General features: G+C 35.3%; 1 protein-coding gene across 1 annotated transcript in view; it reads right to left on the minus strand.

Moving 5' to 3' along the window:
• asp (abnormal spindle) overlaps window positions 1-21,087 on the minus strand; it is a 43,795-nt gene extending 22,708 nt beyond the window's left edge. The window contains exons 1-8 of the mRNA XM_069828064.1: window positions 20,945-21,087; window positions 19,794-19,967; window positions 17,348-17,554; window positions 12,625-14,542; window positions 9,215-9,529; window positions 8,541-8,777; window positions 5,820-6,160; window positions 2,868-3,043 (exon numbers count right to left, since the gene is read on the minus strand). Coding sequence (XP_069684165.1) covers window positions 2,868-3,043; window positions 5,820-6,160; window positions 8,541-8,777; window positions 9,215-9,529; window positions 12,625-14,542; window positions 17,348-17,554; window positions 19,794-19,967; window positions 20,945-20,977 — 3,401 coding nt within the window. The 5' untranslated portion in view covers window positions 20,978-21,087. The remainder of the gene's footprint in view (window positions 1-2,867; window positions 3,044-5,819; window positions 6,161-8,540; window positions 8,778-9,214; window positions 9,530-12,624; window positions 14,543-17,347; window positions 17,555-19,793; window positions 19,968-20,944) is intronic.
• Between the last annotated feature and the right edge of the window lie 1,158 nt (window positions 21,088-22,245).

The following is a 22,245-nucleotide window of genomic DNA, read 5'->3' on the forward strand; positions in this document are numbered from 1 at the left end:
AGTAATCTATGTGGCCTCCCTTGTTCCTAATAACAGCCCTGAGACGATTTGGCATGGATTCCACTAATTTCCCACAAATATTCTTCATTTCTTCATCGCGAAACCATACACCAATGAGGGCAGAAATCATCATCTCCTTTGTAGAACAATCTATTTTTTGCATTCTTCTTTTGCAAATTGACCACAAGTTCTCAATGGGGTTGATGTCGGGTGAATTGCCTGGCCAGGGTAGTACCTGAATATTCTTCTTGTTGAAGAATTCTGTAGTTTTTCGAGACGTATGGCATAGTGCCAGGTCTTGTTGGAACACACCTCTGCCATCCGGAAATGATTTTTGCAGCTGGGGTACGATTCTGGTTTCCAATAAGTGAATATATTTGTCAGAATTAATCATTCTCTTGATAGGTATTAATGCTTCAGGCCCTTCATGTGTGAAACAACCCCAAAACATTATTTTAGGCGGGTATTTGGGTGCTTGTTGGAGATGAGCTGCTGTTACTTTTTCAGATCCTTTCCGTACGTAAGAAACACGGTGGCCGTGGATCTCGAAATGAGACTCATCGGAAAAAAGTACATTCTTCCAGTCATTCACTGTCCAGTGTTGATGTAATTTTGCCCACATTAAGCGTTTTTTGCACATAACAGGGGTTAGCAGTTGCTTCTTAATAGGCTTACAAGCCCTTCGTCCAGTTTCCAAAAGCCTACGCCGCACTGTTGTGACATGAATATTCGCCCCAGTGGTAGCCATTAACTCGCGGGTTAAGTCGACAGCAGTTAGTCTAGGATTTAATTTACTTTTCCTGACAATTAAACGATCATCTGCAGGTGAAGTCTTCCTTTTCCGGCCACAGTTTCCTTTTTTTCTGGGGTGTGATGGATCCAGTCTCCCTGTATCGTTTTATGATCGAATTAACAGTAGCCAAACCGATGTGACATTCTGCAGCAATTTGCCTCTGTGTCATAGAAGAATGCTCTGCTAATGTTATAATTTTAGACTGTTTTCGTGGAGTTGTATCCATTTGTGAAGACGACAGAATGTACACAGGGTTGCAGTATTAAGTCTTCAACACAACTGAAATGCTTACAAGTACAAAACGACAGGCAAAATGTCACATACAGTATTATAAAAAAAAATAATGACAGACCTTCAACAATGGAATTACATGTACTACAGATGTCAATTAAAGCGGTATGAGTAGCTGTGAGGCCAACAATGACAGAAAATGTAAAAATATGTCGTGTTAGGATTAATTTGCACACTACTGTACATGTAAACTTTAGTAGTCTCCACGAAATGGCCGAAATTAATCGAGGTAGGTGCACTTGACCATAAATCTTGTATATATTAATATTGTTCTATAATTGAATACCTGCAGGCAACAAGGTTGTAACACTGATTTTTTTTGTAAAATTAATTTTTCAATGAAGAACTATTATATGCATCATGGAATGTGTCTATTGAGTTAATATTGACAAACTTGATATTCTGCTAGTCGCATTCCAGTTGTCAATAGATTTGCAATAGAGCGAGAAAGTGCTGTACATGTTGGAGGCTCTGGAGAGATTGGAAACCCTGTATTATTCTATTGCAATATTCATTTATAAGTATATGTACAATCAACTGCAGTACAATTGTTGACATCGACAAAGAATATAATTTACACAGAGAGTTGAATATAACATGAATTCTGTGCATAAATCTGGATACTAGTGGGAGAATGGAAGGGTAACCAAAGTACTTAGAAAAACCTTGCTTCACAATCCATATTGTACTGGTTCTCAGTCAATGAATTTGTATTAAATTGTAACAAAACTAACATAATTCAATTTAAATCTTGTCCAAATTCAACCTCACAAATTTCTAGCGCAATAATTAACAATAGATCCATATTAGAAACAACAACCAAATTTCTTGGCTTAAAAATCGATGTGTTAAATTGGAAAAATCATATTAAAGAAATTACCCCTAAACTAAATTCAGCTTGTTTTGCTATTAGATCTATGCAAAAGATAGTAAATTTCAATACCTTAAAAACAATATACTTTGCATACCGGTACTTCCACTTAGTAATGAGTTTTGGAATAATATTCTGGGGAAATTCCACAGATAGTAACAGTATATTTCTATTACAAAAAAGAGTAATTAGAATAATAGTAGGTGCCAAATCTAGGGAATCGTGTAGGACTATTTAAAAAAAAAAAACTACAAATAATGCCCATGGCTTGTCAGTATATCTTATCATTAATAATCTTCCTCGTATGTAATCGTGAAAACTTTGTAACTAATTCAACAGTTCATAGCATAAATACACGTAAAAAAAATGACTTTCATACTCCATTGGCAAGTCTATCGTGCTATCAAAAAGGAGTGCGTTATATGGCAGTAAAAATATTTAATAGCCTCCGTACCGATATAAAAAATGAAACTCAAAAATAAAATTATTTAGGGCCAAATTAAAGAAATACCTAATTTCTCACGCCTTCTATTCTGTAGGTGAATTCATGACATTCAGTAACACTTCATGAAATTGATACTAAAACTTTGTGTTGTACTAGTAGACTATATTGTAAATCTCGTCTGTATATATTTCATCTAGATTGTGACTATAAATTAAGACTTTATAATAGTATTAAGCTTTTTGACTTGTTCCATATTCTAGCTGTAAGCAATGTATGAATACCGTGGAATGTTAATAAATAAAATACAATACAATACAATACAATACTCTATCAGGGAATGTATCTAGTTCTTTTGGTGTCCACTTATTCTGTTACAACTAGGACGCTTCCAAATGAAAAGCTAGAACATACACAAGATGGGAATTGAACAAATATGTTTATAAGAAAAACTGCATTTCCACACTTACGTAAGTCTGACACCATCACGTAAATCAGTTCCAAGACAAGTAACAGCGTATTCGAATTCATCCAGATAATTCTGACTCTGTGTTACAACATAACCGAGAGTCTTTAGATGTTTCGTTATATCACCAACTCCAGCAAGCAGATCCCTCGAGAATGCAAGCAGAATCTGACGACTATCCTGTAAGAAATTAAGGCATTCAATCTGTAGAGAAGTATCAGAGAGATGATATAGATTTATCCAAAATTATGTTTATATGTATAACATAAACTTTACACTGATGGCAGCTGAAGAGTTTTCAATGGTCTACTTGACGAGGGGCTTGTCATTAGATTCTTCGCTAGCAGGTTCATCCAAGTTCAAGGACAATGAACTTCAAGTGGCAATAAAAGTCGCGAGTTCGATTCCTGATGGAGTCATGGATTTTTCCATTGATATAATTCTTCTGGCCGCACTATGGCTCTGAGTCTAATCAGCCTCTACCACAGTGGTGACACAGCAGTTTTTGGGCAAAGACAGAATTATGACAGATTTAGAACAAGGTAAAACTGCACGTGGCAGGGGTGTATTATTTATTCTTCATTATTAACCAAGCTTCGGGAAAAAATTGTGGAGAAACGTTGTGGTATTATTCCAAAAGTGTGCTGTTCTTACAAGACAATGTACCTGCTCCCTGATTGTGTTGCAGAAAATGAGGTTGGCTTTTCTATCCCCCAATCCCTCAGACTATCACCTATTTCCCATCAAATGAAACAGTGTTAACTATTGTGGAATAGTGGTTTGTACATCAAGACAAAATTTTTTTAAAAGGCTTAGGCCCGGTTGCAGAAACGCAAATCAAATCAAATCAATCAGATCGCCAATCAGTTGATGTCTGATTTATTTGATTGTTCATTGCATTGCATAAACGTGAATCTCCAATCAACTTGTTCTGATTTACTAATTGCTGATTTGAGAAATAAATGCATTTGACAACAGTGCTATTAAGCAATCACAGCCAATTTGATGCTCTTGAAAAGTCGTGAAACGAACACATCAAGTGGGCAGTGACTAGGAAAACAAATGAAGGTTTTGCTGTTTTGTTGCTTTTTGTAGAAAGGAAACAGGCGGATTTTATTTATTTGTATATAACTACAATATATTGAAAAAAATGAAGCAAAAAAAAAAAAACGTGTGGGGGGGGGGGCTTCTATTGTGGGATTTGCTAGGGGAGTAGACAATAAATTGGAACATGCATAGCCTCCATAACCCAAAATAATTCAATTTCCCATCTCTCTGTTTACAAATTGAGCTCGTAACCTACTCATTAAAAATATTGTGTTGCCAATGGGCTACAACATTCCAGAATTTCAATGATGGTGTAGGCTACATATTGCCTGTATATTCACAGAAAAGAAACCTTTTCTATTTCGATAAAGTTCGGCATCATTTCAACCAGGTGATTGGATGGGGATGTGAGCAGTCTATACGATCATTTACTCTTGGAAATCCTGACATGGCTGAAATTTCTCTCTGGATTTCAAATCTTTCCCTGTCTGAGTTTGGGAACTTTTACGAGATCCTGCGATAACAAAGCATTTTCACACGTAACATTCCTAACTACCCGGCAAATAGTTGATTTGTGGACCCCAACAAGATCACCCAAGACCACCTGAAAAATTCCAACAGCATGAAATATCAGCGTTATTAGAACTTCGTTCATAGAAGAAAGTGGAAGGTTTCGATTTGTCTGTCTGCATATATTTGTTTCAATTTTTGAAAGTAACAAAACAACGAATCCTTACTTAATCTAAATCTTTGCTCAAATTCTCTGTCATTATACATAAAAACAATTCATGTCTGTCACGAAAATGCCTCCTTCTTAATATTTTTTTCATTCTAGAATTTCTTCATCAGAAGAATCCATTATGTCGAAAACAATATTGTTATGCTATAACTATTTACTATATAAATGATAAAGTGCACTATAAAGAGAATAACATAAATAGTTGATCAATGATCAGTCACTTAACCAGCAAAAATCTGTTGATCAAATCTGATGGAAGACTGATCTCCGATCAAATACTGATTGTTCTTTCTGCAACAGAAATAGAACTGATGGCCAATCAAACCCTCCTTGATAGCCAATCATATTTGATCGGTGTTTCTGCAACTGGGCTTTAGAAGTGCAGGGTTCAGAACCATAGTGGGCCAAATGCAATTTACTATAACTGTAGAAAACAAGGGTTAAAATGAAATTATTACCATAATTCAATGGAAACATATAGCAAGTTATATAAAATATACACATTCAAACTAAATGATATGTCAATCTTCATTAAACTATAATATTCACTTAACTTTAACTAACCCTCGTTTTCTCAGTTTTTAATAAATGGCGCTTGGCCCACTATGGATCTGAACCCTTCAATTACTTTATGATTATTGTGGTAAGTGCAAAGAGTTGAAAGGTGAATAGGCCTACAGTATGTCGAATAAATAAAAATGTTGTATTGACGTACAGTAAATTTTCCCAGGTTAAGCAAAGAACTTAACAATACTGAGTCATCCACACCTGTGGAGTAACGGCCAGCACGTCTGGCCACGAAACCACGTGGCCCGGGTTCGAATCCCAGTCGGGGCAAGTTACCTGGTTGAGGTTTTTTCCGGGGTTTTCCCTCAACCCAATACGAGTAAATGCTGGGTAACTTTCGGTGCTGGACCCCGGACTCTTTTCACCAGCATTATCTCCTTCATTTCATTCAGACGCTAAATAACCTAGATGTTGATACAGCGTCGTAAAATAACCCAATAAAAAAAAAAATACTGAGTCATACATATCATATGGAAAACAACTGAAAACAAACTACATTAGCACATTAAGAATTTAAAACTATCACAGTAATCAAGTGATAAAAGATTTTATTATTGCACAATGTTAAGAATTCTGCTGGTTTCAAATAAGGTAATCACTTACTTTTAACTTCGAATCTTTGCAGAACAGACATGGATCATGACTTATAAGCTTCCTTTCTTTTGCTTTATCTAAGAAATAGACAAGCAAGAGAAACTTCTTTAGAGTAAACTTCTTCATGGCATCTTCAAATCCAGGCAGGTAAAGATGGCACACTGTAGGGTGGGTATTCTGCTGTACTATGTACGGATCAGAAAGGAGACGCATTGCAATGAACTTGGCTAAGCCCCGGACGTCAGAATTTGATTCCAATGGAATTGTTTGGCCATATACGGTCTCCAAGCCAATTCGGAGCCACAAAGGATTATAGCTAAGCAACAGTTCCATTACTTTACATTTCAAACCTGAAAGAAAGCATTACATTTGTAAACATTTTCAACACATTCGATATTTTTAAATTTGTGAGAGGATCTATGAGGAAAGAGGTACAGCCACGAATCCACAATACAGGGTGTCTACACAGGAATGGCGAATTTTTATCTTGCTCTCAATACCAAAGAATCACAAACTACCATGTGAGCCCTTTTGGTGGCACAATGGATGTCTATTCTGAATTCGATTTCCGTCCAGGTCCACTCCAACATGCTCGGAGAAATGATACCAATGGCTTTCACAATCCAGGCACGGAGGTCTCTAAGGTCCTCTCTTTAGTGGTGTACACCCTGTCCTTCATTTAGCACAAAAAAAAAAAAAAAATCCAGCGGCCTGATGTCAGGAGAACGTGGAGTCCAATTCAGGCGTCCCATCTAGTCCTATCCAATGCCCTAAGAATACACTCCACACATCCAGCAACCAGCGGGATGGAGCACTACCTTGTTGAAACTACAACCTGAGGAATGGCTTACGGCGTTCTGGCAATTTTCTCACTCATTTTTCATCATGGCACTGAAATATGTGTAAATAACTATACTTTTAATATAATTTTTCTTCGAATTCCACTAATATCTTGAAAGTCTTAGTTGAATGAAAAGGCAGTTAAAAGGACAAAATACCTGTGCAGTGAACTGTAATCATCTCCGTTGACTGTAAAATATTCTACAGAGTTCCACGATCTTTTTTATTCCAGAAGAAAAACATTAATTACTATATTCTTATTAATAAAAACAAACAAGTGTGTCACAATATCGTGGGCATTCAGTAAAGTGTGTCGTCTGTCAAAAAAGATTGGGAACCACTGTGTTTCACAACAAATTTGAGTTATAACACACAAAATTAAGCATATGAACTATTCAATCTCAAATCGACCGAAATATAGAGAAAATTGACCTTACAATTTCTAAATACAATAAAACTTTTTTTGTACATAGAGAATTATGATATAATGCTTTGTGCAAAGTTTGAGGCATCAGAACTTCATAGTGCTTAAATTAAAAATATTTAAATTTATCGTATTTTCATAAAATTTGCAACTTTAAACTGTTGTAGCTCCGAAACCCTTTCACCCAATGATCAAAATCATGGTTTATTTTGATGCTGAGAAATTAAAGTTTATATTGACATATAAACAGATTTTCTTACTTTTTATGGAAATGGAGAAATTTAGATTTTTCCTCATTAAGACGCCTTTGCCAAGGAAAAAATATTTTAAAAATATATAGTTAGATTCCGCATTGAAAGTACAAATAAACACATATTTTTTTACTGATGGCATGTTGATAAGAAAGTATTGAAAATATCAAATAAAGAAAATAAATAGTACGTGCGTGAACTAACCAGCTAACTATGAGGCACGAGCTAGCAGAGGTAAGCAAGGCCAGGAGACATAAACACGTGATGTGTCGTCTAGCAGTCATGGCTGTGCTAGGTTTTCATAAACACAGGAGTAAAATGACGCCCAACGCTCGCTTATCTTCAGCTCTCAGCCAGTGTGTGAGGTACTGCACCGTTCAAGTCCAGGCATGTGAAAATAATCTATTTAATACCCTCGAAACTTATTGTCGTACCACTAAGCAAACAATGCCGAATCCCCCTTAATAATGCAAGGTTTTTTCTCAATTTTTTTTTTACATTTTTACAAAATGGCAAAAAGCCTAAAAGTAAGTAAAATCAGATTATCTATCTCTCTGCATACAATAAAAATAAGGATTACTTCTTAACATAACCTACCAAATGTCAGCTTCAAAATGAGCTCTCGTTCAATGTTCTGCAGTAAATGGTTCCAGAGTTCTGAGCACTGAAAGAGGCTTGTTTTTATAAAATATGCTAAATTTGTCGCTCAATAATACGAAAACTGTTTGACTTTTGATAGTATATTTTTGAAAATGCACTCTCCTCAGCACCTTGTATAAATAGGGAAAAAATTAGAGTATAAAAAAATGCGAGGTTTTTTACTGATCGATTTCATATGGAATTACCCACATATAGGACATACAAATCTCTCAGACTTCAATACAGACACTCATAGCACCTCGATTTCAACACAGACTGTACAAGCTTCAGGGAATTAGGAAGTTTACGAACAGGCATCTGTGCTTTCGCTTCTTGGGTCAAAGCAGGTCAATGTGGATGTGCGATAATAACAGCCATAACACATGTTCACCAACTGGACTATGTGCCCAAGGGCAGACATCAAAATCGATGCCCGAAACTAATACCATCACTGAAGATTATATCTAACTATTACCTGAATTTGAAACTTACAAAAATTATGAAGATATTTTGTAAGAATTAATTAAACATGCAATAATGCAACTGTTTCAAGATAAAACTGATTTTCATAATTACCAAAATCACGAGGAAGATCTCTATCACTGCGGATTTCAATTAGCTTCTTGTCCACATGCACTACAACTCTGGATAATATCTGTGCGACATCATGCGAACGAAACAAAGAGTAAGCAGCTTTCCGTAAGGCATCCAGGCGGTGCTGTGTGTGGTATTTTGAAGAAACAGTCTCTCGAGATGGAGCTGGCTCTATGTCCTGGGTGCGACAGCTCTGAATCCACAATTCAGCTACATCCACTGGGGGAAAAAAAGACAGAAACAAATTGTATCACATGTGAGGTGTATGGGTTAAAAGGTAGCAAATAATAGATGAACATTTCACTAACGAAGTATACTACAGAGTGCCTAGTATATCAATTCTAGAATTTATGGTCAGTAGAAGGCAATCATTGCTGCAGATCTACTGTATGTTCAGTATTGCTATCACTACTGTGTGGCTGAATTCGGGTTTTCTTAAATCAATGCCATACTGTAGGCATGTTAAGTGTAATGTATGATAGTAGTGCAGTCATGTTTTATTATTTATCACTAGTGTAAAGTAATTTTTTTTAGTTAAGGCATAATTTTGTACATAAATTCTACAAAACAAATACTTTTCAAAAACACAAATGAGTTGCTCTCTATTAGCTACAGATCTTTTATGGAAATTACATTGCTATTATTATGAATCTTACCTTTCGGAAGTGCTGTTGTGCTGTCAAGTTCCTCTGGTGGAGTTAACAGAGAATTAAGCCACTTTACAAATTCCCTCTCTTGCTGTACCATCCATTCTTCATCATAGTACACTGAGCTTGTTATAAAGGGCTCGCCAGCAGCTGATGCCTCAAAAAGTCCAGGATTAGCTAATTTGTTAAGAATATCGTCAGGACTGTAAAGTTTAACAGATTCTTCCTTCCGTTTCTTGGATGCTGACAGAGTTAATTTGGCAATTGCTTTTCGAGGTATTTTAGTGTAAGGTTCACTTTTACGAGGCCGATGGGCTTGAACACCTGGACATAGCACACAAATGTAACTGGTTATATATAATTCAAAGCTGTAACTTGATACTATAAAAATGTATTTCAGAATGCATACACTAAATCAAGATTATCCTTATATGTGCTGCAGAGTAGTTCCATGGCATCTAACTTAATGTATGGAGGATCATTTTTGGAATGATTTCCTGGAATTTGTATGCTATGTTCTGAAATCACCCATTTCCATGGAGGAATTTCGTTCACAACTGGAGTTTTAGCAATGAAGTGTGTCTGTGATGTAGATTGGTATTTCTTCTTTGTTTATTTTATAGAAATTACACAGGATATTATATATCCTGAAATATTAGGTTAAATGGAACTGATCTCAAAGAATCCATAAGCACGAAGTTTCATTGTTTGAAACTTCATAATATTCATCACTTAATTGAATTTATATTAAACACCTTAAGGTACAGTCACACGTCGCTACTTTTGTATTGCAGCTGCAAAAGTTGCGTGTCATGTTCACACGTAAGCCAAAAGTAGCGTGCTGCACACTTTTCGTGCTGTGCAACCCGACCGCTGCAAAAGTTGCAACTGGAGGTTGCGAGTCTGTTCACAAACAAGGCGCTACTTTTGCAGCTGCAGTCTAGCTGCAGCTTGCTATCTTCGCGTTGATTTCTCAATATACATTTTGTGGTTATGTTCGCATTATTAAGAAACTCATGCGAAAGCTTTCTTATCTATTATTTGCTTTTCTATCCTAACTAGTGTTCAGAAATTGGCATTATTTTTACTATAAAGCTTTTAAAAACGCCAATATACTTAAATGATAACCAACAGCATATTCACGTAATCAATGTTGGCAACCCTTCCTGTTTGAAACTACGTTACGGAAAATTAAAAAAATGAATTATATCATCAGCAAATATACTCAGACTGTGTTGTACATTTAGTAACTGTTACAAATAATTTATTTTCATCACATCTTACATTAAAATATATCCAAAGAATAAAAATATCATTGGCACATTTGGGTGGTAACACTGGTCGCAACCGCAGCAAAAGTTTCAACAAAACCGATATCAAAATGCTGCGGCTGCAACCCTGAGAACACTGTTCACACGTCGCTACTTCTAAGCTGCGCGCAGCATGAAAAAGTAGCGGATAGCAGGTTCGGCAGCTGCTACTTTTCGGGTTGCACCGTTGTTCACAGGTTGTAGTACGAGAGTTGCGCAGTTTTTTGTACTGCAGCGCTGCAAAAGTAGCAACGTGTGACCGTACCTTTACTGGTGGGAGGTATAACCTAAAAAAAAGGAGAAGCTTTAACATTAACTAACAACTCTTTTTTTTAACATGGCTACCTGTGGTAGAAGGTAAGTTGCTCCTTGTCTCTACCATTCAGATGCAGTCCATGTGATGTACACTCATACCTTCTTATAGGACTTAGAACTGAACCATTCGGAGCAGAAGAGGTGTAGTGCCTGTGAGGAGGGTTTTAAACCTAGTTCACAGGAGCCCAATATGTAATAATAGACAACAGAGTCACAAGGACTGGGTAATGAATCTTGTAAACCGTGTGCTAATTTGTAAGTGGTAGTTAATCAATCAATCTTCTTAATATATCCAGCTGCCTGCCGACAACATAAAGTCCACTGTAGTCTATTCAGTTGTTTTTCACGAGAAATGAGGGGTATTTTGATCGGTGTTCATTATAGATGCCTGTTGCTAGTAGCCAGAGTTGAGGTGTAGTCAATATATACTGCAGGGCTGTGACTTCTGCAACTGGTACTGATCATTATAATTTACTTCTTTTGTGATTTATGGATGGACAGTATAGAAGAAGGTGTTCCAGATCTTCATCATGATTATTACACCACAGACAAGTAGGATTATCAGAAATGTGAAATCGGTGTAGGTACAATTGAGTGACAATGTGATTTGTTCTGGCTCTTGTTAAAAATGTTTGAACATGTCTGGGCAAGTTTTTGTACTTTTCCAGGTCATTTGGTTTCTTTTGTACGGACTGTAAAATTTTTCCTTTGTCAGAAGAGAGCCAATTGTTGATCCATAGGTTTGTAAAATGAGACTTTACTGAAGCAAAAGCACTGGATGGAGATATCACTTGAAGAGATCTTGGTTGCAAATATGTTTCCTGTTTAAGTGGTAGTTAAGAGAATTACAGACCTTTAACGATACCAGAAGGAAAATACTGAATGTCAAGAATGATGTGTCAAAGAAGTGGGACCATGGCTTCTATTTTATAAACTATACCGAGGAACAAATATTAACTTTTAGCACCTAAAATTCCGGGCTCTAACCATTAGATCATTTTTCTTTTGTCCGTCTCATAAAGCCTGTAAATATATTCACACATTGATTTGATAGTTGAGCCGTTCACAGCAGAAGTGGTGTAAGTCAAAAATGGGTATTGAGGGTTAAAGTAAACATGCTGTAAAATACAGCGCAAAGTAGCAATTAATATTCAATTTATTTAAACTATTAATAGTCAGTGGATAGCACGAAGAACATATTAATTGCTACTTTGCTATTCAATTTATTTAAACTATTAATAGTCAGTGGATAGCACGAAGAACATATTAATTGCTACTTTGCACTGTATTTTACCTTAAATCTCATTACTCAATTTTGACTTACACCACTTTTGCTCTGAACAGCTCAACTATCAAATAAATGTGTGAATACACTTACAGGCTTTATGAGACAAAGACAATAAGAAAAATGATCTAATGGTTAGAGCCCGGAATTTTAGGTGCTAAAAGTTAATATTGTTCCTCAGTATAGTTTATAAAATAGAAGCCATGACCCCACTTCTCTCACACATCATTCTTGACATTCAGTATTTTCCTTCTGGTATCGTTAAAGGTCTGTAATTCTCTTAACTACCACTTACAAATTAGCGCACAATTTGTGATCTCTGTTGTCTATTGTTACATATCACACTCCTACGAACTAGGTTTAAAACCCTCCTCATAGGCACCACATCTATTCATCTACACTCAGTGTCATTCTTAACTTTAAGCACCTAAAATTCCGGGCTTCACTAATGGTATGATACATTTTATTACACGGTATTTCACTGTACATGCCTTCAACTTTTGTCTTACCTTTAGTTGTACTTCTAAGTGTCCCAATCTTGCTTTTAACAGAAGTCTTCGACCATCCAGCAATACGAGATCCTTTCTGTTTTGAATGTGAATCTAATGGAATATCAATCCCACAGAGCTGTCCTTTTGGTGGTGAAATCTCTAGAAATATACCCCTAGACTCACATTTTTCAGTATTTTTTACAGGAATCTGAGACATTCTTTCCTTTTGTTCTATGTACAGTTCATTAGATACAATACTCTCTGAGCACTTGCTTTCTTCTGTAATAGTGTCTAAGGTACGGATATTGGTACTGACGGGCAGTTTGACTGAATGTTTCTCAGAATTTTGTGGGACTAGCCATAATCCTGCTTCAATCACACTTTGTGCACTATTTTCTTCATTATTTCCAGCAACTGTAGGCTTTCCCTCATCCTTACTATCCAATTCAAAGCTACTTTCTTGGCAGCTAATATCAGAATAATGAAAGTTCATATCAGGAAATGAAGAACTTGACTTCACATATGTCTCAGAGCTTAGACAGCTCATATCTTGACAAGCAGACGCATCTATGCTATCCAAATCAGTAGAAAAGAGATCTTTGCATATTTCTTTTGAAGTAGGTTCATTAGCATTGCGTTCTTCTGTTTTCATAACAGTGGAGCACCTTCTATCATTAACTGTTGGCGGTAGGAAAGAAAAATCTACTGGTGATTGAATTTTTGAGAACGATAAGTTTTGGGCACTTAAGGTGAGTTTATCAAGCTTAGGTGTGATTCCAGTGCAATATTGATTGTAACTAGTCCTTTCCAAAACAGACTCATTTTCCTTTTCATTCTCTTCACTCTCTTCCGATTTGAAATGAACACGTTCTCGACATGTATTCCATTTCATGTCTTTACTTTCTGTAAAAGAACCTTCAAAAATATCTTGTTCCAAGCTGTCATCAAATTTTTCATTTTCAAGCAGATTGCACTGTTGTGTAAATGACTGTACTTGTCTAACTCTTCTTGTGGTATAGACAAGTTCTTCAGTAACTTCAATTTCAGTTTCATTTTCATACCTCGAATCAATGACCGCTCTTGTCTCTTCATTTTCGTATCTCGAATCAATGACCGCTCTTGTCTCTTCATACCTGGAACTGCTACCTACCTGTACTCTTGACTCATACCCAAGATACAAAGATGGAATTTCAAAGGTTTGTCTACGATCAGTAACAGATGATATGTTACTGTTAACAGTAGAATACTGACATGTCTCTGTATCTAATTCTGTAGGCGATGTTGGTGTAAAATTTAAGGCGTCTAATATTTCATTAAAATTTCGACCTTTTAAAGGTGATGTATCATTTCTACCTTCCTTTGTGAAGTTTGGACTTTCAATAGGTAATCGATCATTTGTATCATGCCTCCTAAACTTCTTCTTCCCACCAGTGGAACAAACTTCTCTACGTGGATGACTGTTGTAGGTTTTTGTTTTAGTGAGATCTTTATTTTCTCTTCCAATCCTGGATAATTTCTGTTGAAGTGGTGTACTTAACACAGCAGGAGACTGCCCACGTCGTAAGCCAGACAAAGGACTGGAATCTGTTGCAAGTGGGAATTGCTCAGATTCTTTATTTTCCTTATTAGCATCGTTCACAATAACATAAGTTTTCCGACGAGTTGGTGTAGCTGGAACTGTGCAGGGTGGTAGTCTGTTGTTTTTGATAGCAATAAATTCCTCGTTTGAGCTGGGTAGCCTCTGTTTTTGTTTGATCTGATTTGATTGTGAAGTGGTGTTGATGATCTGACTAGACAATTTATTAGATTTTCTTCTTGCTTCCATAGAAATGTTAGTCTTTGAGTATGAGAAAGGTTTGATACCACTTTTTTTAACAGTTACTGTACTCGAACTGGTGTTCTGAGCCCTCAATGGTTTAACATTTTTCTTCTTTCCCTGGAAGAAAATAAATCATAACTTTACACATCACAGCATCTGTAATTTTGAAGTATCATTGCTGTGCCTCCAAAATCCGTTACATGTTCTTAAAAGATTTTGCAGAAGAAAGAAAAATGCATTGTCACTATTAATTCTCTGGATTTTGAAAGTTACTTTTGGTATATTTCATATCATGACTCCGTTAAGAGAGAAGTATTATATAACATTCTTATTGAATTTGGTATTCCCAAGAAACTAGTTCGATTAATTAAAATGTGTCTCAATGAAACTTGCAGCAGCCCATATAGGCCAGCTTCTGTCTGATGCTTTTCCAATTCACTGCGGGCTAAAGCAAGGAGATGCACTATCACCTTTACTTTTTAACTTCACTCTAGAATATGCCATTAGGAAAGTTCAGGATAATACAGAGTGTTTGAAATTGAACAGGTTACATCAACTTCTTGTCTTTGCAGATGACGTGAATATGTTAGGAGAAAATCCATAAACGATTAGGGAAAACACGGAAATTTTATTTGAAGCAATTAGATAGGTTTGGAAGTAAACCCCGAAAAGATGAAGTATATGATTATGTCTCGTGACCAGAATATTGTACGAAATGGAAATATGAAAATTGGAAATTTATCTTTTGAAGAGATGGAAAAATTCAAATATCTTGGAGCAACAGTAACAAATATTAATGACATTCGGGAGGAAATTAAACGCAGATTAAATATGGGAATTGCATGTTATTATTCGGTTAAGAAACTTTTGTAAAAAAAATCTGAAAGTTAGAATTTATAAAACAGTTATATTACCAGTTGTTCTGTATGGTTGTGAAACTTGGACTCTCACTTTGAGGGAGGAGCAGAGATTAAGGGTGTTTGAGAATAAGGTTCTTAGGAAAATATTTGGGGCTAAGAGGGATGAAGTTATAGGAGAATGTTACACAACGCAGAACTGCATGCATTGTATTCTTCACCTGACATAATTAGGAACATTAAATACAGACGTTGAGATGGGCAGGGCATGTAGCACATATGGGCGAATCCAGAAATGCATATAGAGTGTTAGTTGGGAGACCGGAGGGAAAAAGACCTTTGGGGAGGCCGAGACATAGATGGGAGGATAATATTAAAATGGACTTGAGGAAGGTGGGATATGATGTTATAGTCCCGTCGCTCTAATTTCCGGCAGCCAATCATGTTGCAGGTCAGCTACATTTAAACGTGTCCGTCTTGTCATTCGCTGAGGAAGACGTTATTCATTTCTTAAGGCTCGATAAATACTTAATATAATCGCCCGCCATTTTGGCTCTTTCGTTGGCGCTTGCAGAAAGTACACGAAGACGTTATTTGCCGCTCAATCATTTGCTGAATTACAGTGCATTTGATTTATTATCATAGGAGCTACGACATGATAATGTTTAACGGTGTGGCAAATAGATTCCTCGTATGGTAGCTCGGCAACGAAAGAACAAATATGACGAACGATACTACCTACCTAGACTTTATAGAGCCTTCACTTCCTAAGACGTAAGCAAAGAGGAGGAGTCACGCCGGGAATAACAGAGTCGCGACTAGAAATACTGGATTAATGATCGGAACCGATGGCAGGCTTATGTGAAGACAGCAATGAAACTGCAGATTCCTTAAAAGCCATTTGTAAGTAAGTATATTTAATAATTTTTCTTCTAATGATTGAAATTATACCGAAAGTAGCTTTGAAAATCAAGGGAAATAAAAGTGAATTCTTATCCCAGCAAAATATCTTTAAAAACATGTAGCAGATTTTGGAGACACAGCGACGATATACTAGCCACGTCTCTTGCAACATTTATTTTCATTTAATGATCTGAAGAATGCAAAAAGAAGATATTGCTTTTATGTTATAATTCATTCATGCTGACACATGGGTATGAAGTTCCGTAAGTATACACTACATTTGACTTATAAAATGTGTATTGCAGAACTTCGACTTTTGCAAAATGGTTACTTTTATATTGTATAGTAATCCTCTGTATCCACAGGGAATACGTTCCAAAATATACTGCAGATATGTGAAACTGCGGATAACAGCAAACCCTATAATATCCCATTGTGTAGGTTGCTACAATAGCACATATGACAGTGAAAAGGAAATAGTGGGTATAATGCCACTAAGCATAGTATTGGTGATCTATAAAACTCTTCAGATTAAGATGCTGCGAGGTAAAACATGTAAGAAAAAATCATTGATGTTAACTATACATAACTGAAACCGTGGATACAGGGACAGTACTGTAATTCCTTTACACATCATTCGATGGGCCAGTTCAAAATGGAAGCAACTCAAAATTTAAAGTTTTGAGAAAACTGCATTTTAAAGCTCCATATTGCTGTGAAAAATCCAACTAAGCCTAATTGATAAAATAGCAGAGCATTGTATAACAACAATAACAACAGTGTTAGAATTATTTTAGCATTAACAAATGAATGTATTATTCATAGAATAATGGGACAATAACTTAAGCTATCCAGTAAGAATTATACACTTGCTGTGAAAATTAGGTATGTGCTCATTTCAAGACTATTTCACAAGTTCTTTTTTTTATAAATTCAATATGCTCGTAAGGTACTTCAATATCTATACCATCAGAAAATTGCCAATACAACATTGTTGCATAGAGTAACATCTACGACTTTTATATTGCATACACTTACTGCAACACAGACCTCACTTCATTTCACTTACAAACAACCAGGAGGTTACAATACTGATATATTACCAAAATATTCGTTGTATGAAGAACAGCGATACATTTTATGGGTGTGTGTGTATTTCTACCTTTTGTGCATCAACAGAACTGCATGCAATTGCAATATCCAACTTCAGACAGTAGCTGTTCTTCACTTTGATCATATGACGCCATGAACCAGCTTCAGGAGGTGACCAAGTTACTTGAAGTAGCTTTTGTCCATGTGCTTCCACAGTAAAGTCTACATCACTAAAGAGTAGACCACGTTCCTTTGGAGGAAGGCGATCTAGTTCAACCTGTGCCAGGAACAGAAAATTAAATTATTTAGTTTTTATTTTATAAGCATCAGGGATGTTTGTATGGGAGGAAATTCGGCAATTTCATAGATGACGGGCACTTGATTGAATATAGTAAGTATTACCAACTTCTTTATTTCAGAGTTAAATGTTAGTTATCTTGTAGTGACTTTTACATGTTAGTTCTAGGTTTTTTGTACTAGGTGTCGCCGTGATTTTCTTTTAATTTTATTGGCTATAGTTGTCATTTATTCTAGAATTTTCGTTAATTTTGAATGGGTAATGACGTTATCAATTGTTCTTGGTTGTTTGACGTGAGTGGTGTTATGTTTTGTCTGATGGCTAAAGCTATTGAAAGTTTCTCATTTTATGATTTTTGTGATTTTCTTTCGATTTGATTGGTTATAGTTGTCATTTATTCTAGAATTTTCATTAATTTTGAATGAATAATGACGTTGTCCTGTTCTTCTTGGTTTGACGTGAGTGGTGTTATATTGTAGATTTGTCTGCATTTGTCGAATGCGCATCATTATGCTTATGAAAAGGCACTTCTCAGTGCCAATAATTTATTTTGTGTGCACAAGGTTGGAATTTTGAAGTAAGAGGGAAAGGAAGGAAACCGTGTTCTGAAATTCATGTATTAAATTTTGTGTCGATTTTGGTTTAGTTCTCTCACTCGTGAATAAGGACTGTGTTGAATGTTGAGAAGAAAACTGTTTTTCTGTGGTTTATAGGAATTATTTACTGAATTTTCTGTAGAAGTTAAGGTGTAATAAGTATTCGAAGAGAATTTCATTTAGTGTAAACACGTGGTTTATTTACGCAAAGTTGACTGTACGACAAAGTTTTGGTTTAGTTCGTTGTTGCCTGCATGGTTTAAGTCTAGATTGCCTTAAAGCCTGTGTCATTTATACTGGAAGTGAAGAGGTTGTCGTTGAAGACGTCCATGAGAATTGAATTTTATTTAATAAGATGATAAATTATTATGTTTTGTTTTGTGTTTTAGTGATTTTTGGGGGTAAAGTGCGGATGAAAACTGCCAGAAAAGTAGTACCAATTATGAAGTTCGAATGGCACGAAACGCCAAAAAAATCAAAGGCGAAAAATTAAATATATTTTCATTTTTTTGGAGGGCTTGTTCTTCTTTAAAAATATGAATATATATTTGATTTTTCTTCTTTGATTTTGCGATGTTTCGTGACATTTGGAGTTCATAGTTGGCAGAACGTTTTTGGTAGTTTTCGTCAGCCATGTTGGATTTTGCCCATCTTCTAGGAAATTACCGGAAATTCATCTCATTTTGTTGAACTCTATCTTAAGAAGTCACTATGCAGCATCCTGAACACAGGCGAAATATAGTAGAACCCCGATTATCTGACACCCTATTAACCGATCGGCGGATTATCTGACAGTCTCTCTTTCTCTTTTTTTGCTGCAGAATAAAATATGAAGTCCTATACAGTTACTTGTTGGAGGGGGTGTTTTTCCCAACTTGTAAATTAGTCATTACCTGCTTTCAATGTAATGACCCCAAGAACTTCCACACAATTGTAAAATCCGTGTACCATTCAGCCCTTGTCCTACTGTTGAGGTGGCCGTACTGTATAATTTATATTATGTAAAATGTCTTCCATGGATGTCAAAAGAAACCAAAAAAGCGCAAATAGGCCTAATTTAGAGGTTGGGAAAGCAGAACCTTTCATGTCGAATCAGAATATGATATTGGCGTTACAGCTGTTCGTGATTTAATAAAAAAAAAAAAAACGAAAGTAAAGTGTATAAAGTACGAGTACCTATGTAAATCTACAACATGAGACCTCTATTCCTATATATTCTTACACTAGACAACCATCACAATTTTCCTTTTTAGGCATTAATCAAAATCCGTAATTTTTATAACTGAATTATTATTAAAACATTGTCACAAATATTCTACATTACTCTACAACATGCAACTCACAATCAAAATTTTAACACATTTTCCATTGTGTATATCAGTACTTTGGATAATCCTTAACGAATATGAAATAAAGTTTCATGTCATTTATGAAAATTATTTCTTTTAAGTACAAAGAATATGTTTAAGCAAGTGCAAGAATGCACACTGCCCTCCTGTTTACACCAAAAATAAACTTACACTAGATACAGTTTAATACATCAATATTCTCTTCCTTTCTTCCCTTGTCACACAAATAAACAAAACAACAATACACACACATCATAAAAGTGAATAACGTACCTCAACTTCGGAATCCTGTGGATTTTTTACAATAATATTCTGATGCTTTGAACTTCCAACTGTAACATTCTCAAATACAATCTTCGGTAAGCTATTAAAAGGGGCTAAAACAAGAATGTTATCTTTATCATCTTGAATTACTGGTTTCCTTTTAGGTTCTGGTGTAATTTTCACCTATAAGCAATCATAAGAAGAGACAATAAGGTCAAAATAACAGAAGCAGGAATCACATTATAAACTAAAAATCTATTACAGTCAAAACATACTTTATTGTCTATGCTGGAAATGTTTTATCACAACCTGTATGTAATGTATAGCCTACAGTAGAATCTAAATAATCCGAATGCACTATTGACTATACGTACAAAATGGAAAGCATAGAAAATGAGAAAATATTGGAAAAGGAGATCCAATGAAGCTCCCTCCTCTACCCGCAGTGGTGTGTAAATTAACTAGAAGGAGCTGTTTAGAAGAATAAGAAAGACAACGATTTCTATCACCATTTTATATTTATATTAGTGTACAATGTGTGTTTTTTTTTAAGTTCAGGTACAGTAATTCCATACATTTGATAATCCGAACTACCTCCAGTCCCAATTAGTTCGGATAATAAATATAGTAAGTTGCTTAAATACAGTTACAGTAAATAGTTATTAATTTATTATCAAGTTAATGTTCTGCTTAATTTCCAGAGAAGTCACAATTCCTTCATCTAACCTTATCCAACCTCAAGGAACGAGACTGGAATAACGAAAGAGCATGCAGCAAGTAGTAGAAGTGATACCTTCCTTTGCATATAACCAAAAATATGTCGATCAGTACTTTCCAATTTTTTTTTTTTTTTTTTTTCTAAATGTGTTTGAAAGTCAAATGACGTTCCACATGAATTCTTCACATTCAAAACTACCTTCCCACTGAAAATTAGGCCATTCTTCTTTTCCCGTACCAAAAACTGGAGTGTCGCGTGTTATAGAAAACCCGAGAACAATTATAATACCTGATGACATAATTATTCGTGTAGTTCATAATCTAGAAGTCTAAAATTATAAAGCCCGTAGTGCCATTTCATTAGATTCGACAGAGACAGGGGCACCCAGAGAGAGGTTTCAAAGTAAATGTTTTATCACCGCTTTAGAATTCGAAACACTCACCTCAAAAAAGTTTCCACTATGTTTATGCGCCATTCTTTACTTTGAATCATTAAACATACTTTAAAAAAAGACGTTAATCTAAACAAACTGAATCTGAAATGAATCCGATACATCACAAGACATCCCCATACCGAACATTTAAATCTGTTTGAAAAACCAGAATGACCAATCACAATTACGCAAAGAAACCAATCAAAATTAAGATGCAATGGTAAGCAGGGTGGCCAATGCAGCGGTTTTACAGCTAAATCTTATGTTTTTTGTCTTAATTTAGCAGGTAAAAATTTATTAAATTTGTATTAGTGATATAGGAATTTAGCGAATTTGTAACTCTAAGCGTTAAAATTAAATAATTATTACATTGATAATAACGATTTAACTTTTTATTCTCTGCTCTGTAGGGACTTTCTATGAATAAAAATTGAGTTGGCGACACTGATCGTAGGCAACATTCACATATTGAATTAATTTATTATGTGAAAACATAATGATACAAAAAAAAAACTCCATGAAGAAATACATAACTTACACAAAAAAATTTTAAAGAACAGTGTTTATATTTACTGTAAATAATATATTAATATCTTGTTGTAAAGAGAAAAAACAAATTCAGGAAATTTCGCTTTCTTCTTTTGTCAAATTTCCTTCTCTTGGTGAATAAAATTTCTCTCGAAACTTCCATCATTGATAAAAGAGGAAAATATATATAAAATATTTTTTAGTAGGTTACTTTACGACACTTTATCAACATCTTACGTTATTTAGCGTCTGACTGAGATGAAGGTGATAATGCCGGTTAAATGAATCCGAGGTCCAGCATCGAAAGTTACTCAGCATTTGCACATATTGGGTTGAGCGAAAACCTCGGAAAAAAAACCTCAACCAGGTAACTTGTTCCACCGGGAATCGAACCCGGGCCACTTGCCACCTGGTTTCGTGGCCAGACGCGATAACCATTATTCCACAGGTGTGGACAAAAAATATATGTATATTATATTATATATTTATTCTTGCTTTCATAATGAATATACGTCAAGAATAGGAAGCGGATTCAAATGTATACTAAAAACAGCAAAATATGCACTGTTATAATAATAAAAGCTATTTTATTATAAGCAAATTACCGGTACTGTTATTGACGGTTTTCCTGTTACTATAGGCATATAAATTGGAAAAATCATTTTAGGTCTAAAGAAATTATCCCCAAACTAAATTCAGCATGTTTTGTTATTAGATCCATGCAAGAGGTAAAACATATCAATATTTTCGGTAATGAGTTTTGGAATAATATTCTGGGGAAA

This window comes from Periplaneta americana, chromosome 6 (genome assembly GCF_040183065.1).
Source record: "Periplaneta americana isolate PAMFEO1 chromosome 6, P.americana_PAMFEO1_priV1, whole genome shotgun sequence".
NCBI classification, from domain to species: domain Eukaryota; kingdom Metazoa; phylum Arthropoda; class Insecta; order Blattodea; family Blattidae; genus Periplaneta; species Periplaneta americana.